This window comes from Protopterus annectens, chromosome 9.part0 (assembly GCF_019279795.1).
Source record: "Protopterus annectens isolate FY-2018-M chromosome 9.part0, PAN1.0, whole genome shotgun sequence".
In the NCBI taxonomy this organism is placed as follows: Eukaryota; Metazoa; Chordata; order Ceratodontiformes; family Protopteridae; genus Protopterus; species Protopterus annectens.
The window spans coordinates 1,006,818,399-1,006,829,801 of NC_056743.1; the positions used below are offsets into that span (position 1 = coordinate 1,006,818,399).

At 42.1% G+C, this 11,403-nt stretch overlaps 1 protein-coding gene across 1 annotated transcript in view; it reads left to right on the forward strand.

Annotated features, from left to right (window-relative positions):
* The window catches only part of WNT10B (Wnt family member 10B), a 99,808-nt gene extending 95,032 nt beyond the window's left edge, over positions 1-4,776 (forward strand). The window contains exon 4 of the mRNA XM_044083786.1: positions 3,598-4,776. Coding sequence (XP_043939721.1) covers positions 3,598-4,056 — 459 coding nt within the window. The 3' untranslated portion in view covers positions 4,057-4,776. The remainder of the gene's footprint in view (positions 1-3,597) is intronic.
* The last annotated feature ends 6,627 nt before the right edge of the window (positions 4,777-11,403 follow it).

Consider the following 11,403-nt stretch of genomic DNA (forward strand, 5'->3'; position numbering starts at 1 on the left):
CGGCACCAAGACCTGTGGAGCCGATGTCACAGACTCTTTAGATTTTTTAATTTTTTTGATTCTCCAGAAGTCTTGGAGGACTTTGAGGATTTACTAGATCCATCCTGGTCACTCAAAGCTTCCTGGAAAGAAGATTTCAACAAACCCCTCTCAATAAGCTTCCTTCTTCTCTCTTGGAGGACAATAGAGGAAAAAGTATGACATATAGAACATGTTTCTTGTAAGTACAAGGCACCCAATCAGTACACACAATTCATATGGCAGTCAGTAACCGACATCTTTTGCCCACATTTAGGGCATTTTTTAAACCCTGACTTAGGGGGTTTGTCTTTGTCATCAGTCATGACAGAAGTGGACACACCCAACAACAGCAAGTATAAATTAGCCTTCTCCCCACCCCAAACAAAAAAGACCATAGTGAAGAACTTCTCTAAAGCAAACTTCACACTACTCAAGACTGGTGTGGTATCCTTCAAGGCCCCTGAGTCAGAGGAAACCACAACCAAGCTGCGGAAGCCCTTACAAATGCCTTCTATGAACACCTCCAGGACTGCATGGATCAGGCAATCCCAAATAAAACCAAGACTCTTTCCACAAAGGGCAAACGTCCAGTCTGGTGGACCCCAGCCATTAACAAACTTTACAATAAGAGGAGAAAGCTATTACATGATAGAACAAAATCCATAAAAGGGAAGTCACCCTGATCATTATTAGTAAAAAATACGAGCACTCATAAAATCAACTAAGGCCAATTTTGAGAGAAAAATTGCCATGGATTCAAAGGACAATCATAAGGCCTTTTTCAGCTATGTTAGGAACCTGGGTGGAAACTCACAGATATGCTCAGAATTAGTCCAAAATGATACAAAAATCACTGAACCCACAGACATTGCCAACATACTGGCAGACAGGTTCAGTGCAAACTTCACCCCTCTCCCCTAAAGGAGAGATAACTATCCCAGCCGAGTGTAGCCTCCCGGACATCTCAAATGCGCAGGTGAAAGCTGCTCTCTCTAAAGCTAAAAACACAGCATCAATGGGACCGGATGGTGTCCCCGGCTGTGTGCTACACGAGCTAAATGAGGAATTAAACCCGCACATAAGGCAGCTGTTTAATCTCAGCCTTACCACAGGATACGTGCCCAAGGAGTGGCGTCGGCAACTGTGGTCCCACTCCACAAAGGTGGCGCCTCACGGACCCTGGTAATTACCGCCCCATAAGCTTAACAAGTCTAGTCTGCAAAGCTATGGAGAGGATCATAATGGAGCTCATAAACAAAGATATAGGGGACTTGCAGACATTGGACCCGACCCAGTTTGGCTTTGTCAAGGGAAGATCATGCCTTTTGAACTTGGTCGACTTCTTGAAATAGTCACCAAGGCCATTGATGAGGGAAAGGCAGTCCATACAGCCTACCTTGACCTTGCAAAGCCTTTCGACACAATACCCCACTCGGGTATTGTAGAAAAACTTACCAGCTTAAATATAAACCCATATGTCACAAGATGGGTTGCAAACTGGCTTAAGGACAGAACCCACAGGGTTAGAGTTGCTGGCGCTGTGTCAGACTCCAAGCCGGTCACAAGTGGTGTCCCACAGGGCTCGGTCCTTGGCCCCCTATTGTTTGGCATCTACTTCTCAGAAGTAGAGGCCAACATGGGAGGACTTTGGCTGACAAAGTTTGCAGATGACTGCAAACTGGGCGCCATAGTGGAAAGTGCATCGGACACGGATATCCTTCAGAAGGGACTCACGGAAACAGATAGCTGGTGCCAGAGCCATGGCCTGAAGTTAAACGCCAAAAATGTATAGTCATACCCTTCGGGAAAAACAAGGTAACCCCAAGCTACCATATAGGTGGCAATCCACTAAGCACAGAAGAGGTTATCAGGGACCTGGGGACCCAGGTTGACAGTGGCCTTTCTTTTGACACTCACATTGCTAAAGTGGTTAGAAAGACCTTCTACATTGCCCACCTGATCATGAAGGGATTCACATCCAGATCTAGTGAGGTCATTGTTCCCTGTACTCTTCACTTATCAGACCAATGATCGAGTACAATGCCCCATTCGGGATGTATCTCACCCGACATCTGCAGCAATTGGAGAGACCCCAAAAGTTCCTCACCAAAAGGATAAAGGGACTCCAAAATCTGTCATATGCTGCCAGATTGAAGAAACTCCAGCTCTATTCAGTCGCATACCGTCTGCTCAGAGGTGACATGTGCCTGACATACAAGGCCATGTCCAACCCGGAATTAATGGACATGCTCCACCTCAAAAAATCCAAATCCACCAAAACCACTAGAGCAAGCGACTTAAACCTTAGCACGGATATAAATAGGACGTGCTGGAGGGATAGATTTATCACTCAGAGACTCCCTATGCTGTGGAATAAAATCCCGGTCCATGTGAGGCAGAGCACCTCGCTGACTCTGTTCAAGAGAAATCTAGACCTGTGGATGGGAGATCGTAGGTTTACCCCGGGAATCATCTCTGGGTCACTGCTGGACAGAGGCACAACAAACTAATGGGCACAGTATTTTTTCATATAAGGGGTGGCGTAAGCCACAATAATTTGGGCTAGGCTTATAAATGCCTTAGGGCAGATAGCCTAGTATAAACCTATGAACCTATGAACCTATGAACCTATGAACCTATAATAAAAACCAGGCTATCAGCACACGCACATACACACACACACACACACACACACGCACACACGCACACACACACACACACACACACACACACACACACACACACACACACACACACACACACACAAACACAAACGCCTTTAACTAAGGCTAACTACTCAAAAGCCTTCTAATAAAAAAACAGGATAAAGATAAGCACACAAGCCTAAAAGTAAGGCTAACAAGCACACACACACAAAATGATTAAACAGATAATCTGAACAGCAAGAAAACTGTAATAAAATACTATGCTGTGGAAAAAATGTGACAAAAGGACACTGAATAAACAGTTACTATACACTAAGTAATCATGCTATACTATGCTAATAAGAAAAGTGACAAAAAGTCACTGAACAAGCAATTTTTAGTCAGAAATTTTAAATAAGCCTATCAGAAAAAAAAACAAGGCCAAATATAAAGCTAAGAAAAGCACACAGGGAAGGGAACACTACAGAAAAGGCTTTAAGAGCCTATCTATCTTAATATCTTTGTATTTTAATGATAATACAACAATAACATTTGAAAATAGAAAGGTAATAAAATTTTTACTGGCCCCGAGCTAGCAAGAACCTCTGATCAGTTGCAGCGGAAAACTAGATCTGAGGTAACTCAGGGTGCATCATGGGATACGGACTTGGGCTCAAGCTACTAGAAATCCTTGAGCTTTGCAGTAGGTGCTGACTCGGAGCCAAGGGATCAGCTCCAAACCCATCAGTAAAGACTGAACGGTGAGATAGAACAACTTCTCATTATTGGATTACCAAAGGTGCCCTCATAAGCTATGTTGTAATTACTGAAAGTTAGTTTGTCCCACTGACTCAAACAGAAAACATTGTTAAATTTATGCAAACTGAAGCTGTTTTAAGTGGCATAACAACATTTTTTCTTCACTTACTAGGCAGTGATTAACAACATGAAAAGGAAATGTAAGTGTCATGGGACTTCAGGAAGCTGTCAGTTTAAAACCTGTTGGCACGTGACACCAGAGTTTCGTCTGGTCAGTTCAGAATTAAAGCAGAAGTTTCAAAGTGCTATCTTCATAAACTCTCACAATAAGAACTCAGGAGCATTTAACACACGACTCAACAAAAAGAGGATTTCCAATGAGCTGGTGTACTTTGAGAAGTCTCCAGATTTCTGTGAGCGAGACTTGAGTGTGGACTCACCTGGGACTGAGGGTAGAATCTGCAATAAAACAAGTCAGAAAATGGACAACTGTGGGACATTGTGTTGTGGACGAGGACACAACATTCTTAAACAGACCAGGACTGAGAGGTGCAACTGCCGATTCCACTGGTGCTGCTATGTTCTCTGTGAGGAGTGTCAAATGACTGAATGGGTTAATGTATGTAAATGACTTTGGAATCATGAATTTCAGCCATTTTATATACTGTGGTCATCACTTTAAAGATACAGCTGCAATGTCATAATTCTGGGCCTGCTTTCTACAGTATTGACAAAACAACGTTTTCTTTTACAGCTATGATGTTCAAATGCTGCTGCCAGCTGGGAGCAGAATAGCAAATCTGGGTTTAAAAATGAAACTAGTGGGCATATTACTCATGTTAACACAATTCTACTCTGACTGCATCATTGCTTAACTCAGTTAACCCCACCAATTGTGGTAAGGGACATAAATCTGATTCAGAGCAATGCAGCTGAATTAATTTCAAACACAATGGGACATAGACATTGAAGTTTGCTTTATATGTGTATTATCACTGATTCAGTTCATTAACTGTTATTGCATATTCCGGCTGGTAGTTCTTACTCAGGGAAGGGTAGCCTATTCATGTGGATAGGTCTAACCAAGGTTGTGAACAATCTGTCCCAAAAGTCACTGAGTCAGTTGTATGTGTACCACCAGGTTTCTTGCACTCATAAATGTATTTGTTTTTTTTTTCTAGACCCTGCACACCTGTGAAGATACAAGTACAGGTACACCTTTGAGTAGTAGCTTTGCCAATTGTTGTTCTGACTAGCAAATCCTGTGTGCAGGTAGGACTGTGTCATCATTATGAAATGGAACAGTCTGTGTACATACATAACAGACAAATAAAATCATTCATGGACTCTGCATAGTGCAACCACAACTGTTTGATTTAAGACACCTTTCACTCAATAGGTTCCAAGGTTTGAAAGTTGATAGAAGGTAGGTTGTTTAAACAACCATTTAAAGCTTAGCCATGGGCCATAAGAAATGTCTCTGGTAGGTTTACCTCTCTTCTTGTTAAGGGCCATACTAATTATCCCTGAGGTAAATCTATGTGAACACATCCAGTCATCAAGACTTAACTTGAAGGAGGCTACAGTGCTACACCATTAAACATGAAAAGAAGTTTGTTTCACGGGTATAGAATCCTTTGGATAATGAGCCTATCCCTCCAAGAAGTCTTCTTTATGTTATGATGTAAGTTGAGAGCCTTAAATAGAGTGATTCTAACATCAATACCTTTGATATTTTACTGCGCAAGGAAAAGAAAATATTTTCTTACTGTAATTGATACTTTATCAAAGGAGAGTTAATTGATGACAAAACTGCCTAGATATCTAACAACTGTATCACTTTTAAGAGGAATATTATTTATATGATCCATGGGAAAGACTTGTTTCCTAAATGCAACTATGCTACATTTTTTTGCATTAAGTCTGAGGCCTGGATCAGAACACCAGGTTCTCACTCTATCTAGCCCTTCTTGGTGAATATAATAGTCTATGGGGGAATCGTCAACATCACCCAGTTTGTAGTATTCCATAAACATTGTCAACCACAAACTTTGGACATCTGTCTTCACATCAGAAAAATCAGAAAAATAGATGTCAGAGAAAAGGGGAGCCAACACAAAGCCCTGGAGGACTCCACTAGAGACTTATTTATTACATGAGAAGGTGCCACCAGCTCTTCCCCTCTGCATATCATCAGGTAGCAATTTCCCAGTCCACCGAGTAATGCAAGGGTTAATATTTAAGTTGGGAGGTTTATCAACAATACCGGTAGGGGACTCATTTCAAAAACCTTAGCAAGGTTGAGATAAGCAGCACAGACAGAATGAATCACATCACTGGTGTCAGTCACACCCTCAAAAAAGGCAACCAATTTATGCAAGTAAGACCTACCTTTCACAAAACTGTACTGATTAGACTGAGTTAAGTTACCAGTTTTGCTGTCAGAGATTGACTAAGATCCATGATTTTCCAGATAACACTATTGATGCTACCAGGATGATAATGTTGAGGGTCATGTGCAACACTGCCTTAACACAGGTGCACTACAACCACTGCTCTTTAGTTATTCTGTCAGGGTCCTGAGAATAAAGAGATTAAGAAGGGATTCAGTAATAAAATGGTTTGGTTTAAAATGAAGTCAACCTGGTATAGTGCCCAGGCCCATGGATCTGTTATTTTACTTTTGCTAATAGCGTCTAGGATCTAGTCAGTAGTGGCCATGGAAGGTGCAATGTTAAAAGATTACAGGAGAAGACATTAGAGTTTGAAGAAGATGAATATTGGAACTAAATTTGTAATCCAGTACATTTGCTATGACTTTAGTTTCAGAATAGGTACCACTACTCACTTCAAGTTTAGTGCAGCATTTGGTACTACTTTTAATACTCCTAATATGCCTGATAAAAGCTATGTGCTTATCCTTTGAAGTGCGTGCTGCCTTCAGATCATATCCACCCTTCCTAATGATGTATTTAAGATCCCTGCAGACCTGCTTATTCTCACTCTTACTGATGCAGGAAGAGTTGTATATAAACCATATAATTTTCTCCACCTATTAAAAAGTTTATTTGTCTGAGAGTTCCCTCCATAGGGTTTCCCCCTGAATTTCTCATCAAACTTCTACCTAATAGGTACTGACTTATTTGTACATTGTTTGAGATGGCTGCAAAATCACGGATGCTTATGGTACCTTTACAGACTAGGTCAGTAGCGGACAAAGCACTTTTAAAATTCTTACACCCCTGGCATAGTCATATACAGTTGGCTTTAGAGTAGTTCCCACATGCAGTTAAATATTTGGGAAATCCAGTGCTAATTTTTAGGGAAAAATTACAGTCTTGGGGTCAGATCTGATGAAGAAGGAGATAAAGTTAGTAGGTGTGCAGACAAAGGCAGCTTTTTTAAGGACAAGATCATGTGTGTTTCCCACCCTCTTGTGAAACCTTGGACAAGATGATTGGGGAGTAGGTATTAATAAAATGTAGGAAATGTTGGGCATATTTATGGTTAGTTGCATGAGACTCCTAACTGATAGATACAGGAAGAAGTCACCTAAAATAAAGTACTGGGATTAATAGATATGGAATACAACTTGCTAAGGTACCTACTGTGTTCACCAGGTGACAGTGAAGAATATCTATAATTGACAATGATGTGGTAAGTCAGTGTTTCAAATGTAACCAGATATCAGTGACATGAAATTCAAAGTCTTGAAGTAGTTGGTGCAAGTTATGTTTTAAGCAAATAAAAATACACATTCCACCTCTGTTCCCAGACAATCTGAAAGATGATAGGTGCTCTATCCTGTTTTAAAGGGAGTGTTGTTAGAGTACTGAAAACCATATTTCTGTAACAAAAGTATATGAATATGCTTGAGCAACAGGAAGATCTCCAAATTAGGCAATGTATTATAGGTTCATAGGTTGGTACTAAGCTATCAGCCCTAGGGCCTATACAAGTCTAGCCATAACAATTCCCTGGCTATTTCTTCCCACAGTATTTACTCCCCTGGATCCCTGTCTAGCAAGGCGATGTTGTTCAGACTAACAGCAATGGGCAGGGCCACCTTAACTTAAGCCAGACTAATAGCATCAGGCAGGGCCACCTGAACAGAAACCAAACTAACAGCTTTGGGCAAGGCCACCTTAACATAAACCAGACTACCTTAACATAAACCATACTAACAGCATTTTGCAGGGCCACCTTAACATTAACCAAACTAACAGCATTGGGAATGGCCACCTTAACATAAGACAGACTAACAGAATTGGGCAGGGCCACCTTAACATAAACCAGACTAACAGCATCGGGCAGGGCCACCTTAACATAAACCAGACTACCTTAAGATAAACCAGACTAACAGCATTGGCACGGCCACCTTAACATAAACCAGACTAACAGCATTGGGCAGGGCCATTTTATCATAAGCCAGATTCAAATTTGATGAGTTTGGAGGTCTAACAAATTAACTTTGCCAAGCAAATGCTATGGGGGTAGAGAAGGTTCTAAACAAAACAAGAAGCCCTGTAGAGGCAGGTAAAAGCTATCCTTGGCAAAGTATTCTGACCTGTCAGTCTGTCAGTTATCACCTACCCATGCTAACACACATTGGATCTCACTGGAATGACACCAGTTAATAAGCCAATTGTTCAAATCAAATATCTTTATTTGAAATTGTGGCATTATTGTCAAAGAAGGGAAGATACAAACGTCTTACCTGCCTTGAGCATGCATATAGAGCTCAGATATATCTGTCTGCATCTCCGCAGGCTGTAGCATCTAAGGTCATTCATTACACTGTGAGTGACAGTGAGAACATAGCCATACCTGAGGTAAAGAGACCTAAGGGGTCTGGTCACATACTGAATTCAGACGTCAGAGACACATCTGATCATGACCCTATCCTACCACAGTTTAGTGAGTGGAGCATCAGTGTGCCTAACTATAGCATCACCTATCACTAATTTATTACATCGTGTAGCTACAGCCATGCAAATCCTTGTGGGAGCACATTTGGAGTCGGGATGACTCTCTTTAGTTGTGAGTAAAGGTGCAAGTGAAAATATTTTAGAGTAAAAAAGCAAGATTTTAGTGGCTTAAGAAATTATTTTTCAAAAGTAATGGCAACAGACAGTGTACCTATGACTAGGTGGTTATGATGTCATGTTTAGCTGCTTACTGACTTGCAGTGTGTGTTAGAGGTTATACTCCAAATTTAACAAATATTTAATAGCATCAGTAGAGGATATAGGAAATCATTCATAAGCCAACTGGCTGGCAACAAAAGGGTGCAGAGCAAACTATTAATCAATGTTGAAATAGGCCACTACATGGCCATATATTAATGACTACCTAACTTGTGAACTACCAGAAAGATTCCGTGGAAGGTGCCCTCAATTCTCCTACAATTAAGTGAATGAATCAGATCACAAGATTCAGTTTTAACTTGACTGACCTCAGAAACACAATGAGAAATCCAGAAATCTATAGTCACACCTGACAACTCCAAGCTAAGAGATTCAGGTCGTAGCCTGCTATAGGTCCCCAACCATGTGTCCCAAGACTTGCACTCCACGTTCCTAAGCACCCTGGAGAATATTAGGGTCCAATCTAGCACTCCTTTACTAGGCGACTTCAACTACCCCTCCATTTACTGGGTAAACTACTGATGTACCAATACACTTGCCCAACATTTCCTGGAGTTCATTATTTCCAATGCTCTGGACCAGCTTGTTCTTACCCCCACTAGAGGTAGCAACATCCTTGACCTGGTCATTACTAACATGGGTGACCGTTGCTCTACACCAATAGTCAGCTCCTCCCTGGTTAGCTCCAACTACAAACTAATCACCTTGGAAATCCACATCCCCCCCCACCGCAAAGGTAACCACCATGAGAAACTTCTCCAAAACTAACTTTGGTCTCCTAAAAACAGAGGTGGTTAACTTCACGGTACCCATGCAAATGAAGAATAGTTGTGTGACCACAGAATCATACACTAATGCACTGTACAAACATGTACACAAATGCATGGGTCTCACCATACCCAATAATACCAAGATGCTCTCCTCCAAAAAAAGGAAGCTAACCTGGTGGTCCCCTGTCATAAACAAACTCTACAACAGAAGGAGGAGACTGATGCAGAATAAGGTGAAGTCCATAGACTGGAAAAACTCCCTTATCAGCCTCAACAAAAAGTTTGAGATCCCTCATCAAATCCTCTAAAGCTAACTATGAAAACAGAATTGCAGCAGATAGTAAAGACAACCACAAGGCCTTCTATAGTTATGTAAAGAATCTCCATGGTAATACCCAGATTTGCTCTGAGCTACTGCCCAATGGTACCTCCTGTACTGAGCTAACAAGTATTGCCAGTATACTGGCCAACAGATTCAGTGCCAACTTTACCCCTCCCCCCCAAAGGACCAATCACAATACCAGTAGATTGCCAGGCACCCAGTATTACTGCTGCACAGGTTAAAACAGCACTGTCCAAGGCCAAGAATACAGCTTCTATGGGACCTGACAATATCCCTGGTTGTGTTCTACATGAACTACAGCGTGAACTGGCACCTCACCTGTGTGCCCTGGTCAATCACAGCCTCACCTCAGGCTTTGTCCCTACTGAATGGCGCACTGTTACAGTCATCCCTCTCCATAAAGGAGGAGCAACTACAGACCCTGGGAACTATCACCCCATTAGCCTGATGAGTATGATATTCAAAGCTATGGAACGCATCAGCATGGACCTACTAAACAAGGATATAGGGAATCTCCAAACTCTGGATCCCACACAGTTTGGTTTTGTGAAGGGTAGATCATGCCTGCTCAACTTGGTTGACTTCTTTGAGTCAGTCACCAGAGCTGTGGATGAAGGCAAAGTGGTTCATACCACCTACCTTGATCTGGCCAAGGCTTTTGATACCATTCCCCACTCAGGAATTATAGAAAAACTCACTAAGCTTGGCATCAACCCCTATATCACTAGGTGGGTTGCAACCAACAGTGTGAAAGTAGCTGACTCCAAGTCAAACTGCTGACTAGTCTTGAGTGGAGTCCCACAGGGTTCAGTCCTGGGTCTTCTCCTGTTTGGTATCTACTTCTCTGAAGTCCAGGCCAACACGAAGAGACTCTGGGTTACAAAGTTCGCAGACGATTATAAGTTGGGAGCCATTATTAACTCCCCAAGTGATGTAGACATCCTACAGAATGGACTCACTGAGACCAATGACTGGCATCATGACCATGGCCTTAAGCTCAATGCCAAAAAATGTGTCGTCATCCCCTTTGGGAAAAACCCGGTTCGCATGTTTTACCACATCAATGGTAGTCCACTGAACACAGAAGGCATTATAAGAGATCTGGGAACACAGGTTGACAGCAACCTCTCTTGCGATCACCACATTGCCACTGTGGTCAGAAAGTCCTTCTATGTGGCACATCTCATTACTAAGGGTTTTGCATCCAGGAAGAAAGAGGTAATTGTCTCCCTCTACTCTTCCCTCATTAGGCCAATCATTGAGTACGATGCCCCATTTGGCATGTACCTCACTAGACACCTGCAACATCTGGAGTGGCCAAAAAAGTACCTCACAAAAAGGATCCTAGGCCTTAAGCACTTGTCCTATATGGACAGACTCAAAAAACTCCCAACTATTCTCTGTCTCATATCGCCTACTTAGAGGCGATCTCTGCTTGACTTACAAAGCCATGTCTGACCAAGCTCTGTTAGAAATGCTACATCTAAAGAAATTCCAATCCCTCCACACCACACGCTCCAGAGACCTCAACCTCATTACCATAATTAATAGAACATGCTGGAGGGACAGGTTCATAACCCAGAGACTGCCCATGCTATGGAACAGACTTCCCATACATGTCAAGCAGAGCACCTCGCTGACCCTCTTCAAGAGAAATCTTGATGAATGGATAGGAAACAGAAAATTCACCCTGGGGATAACTCCAGTGGCTCTACTCG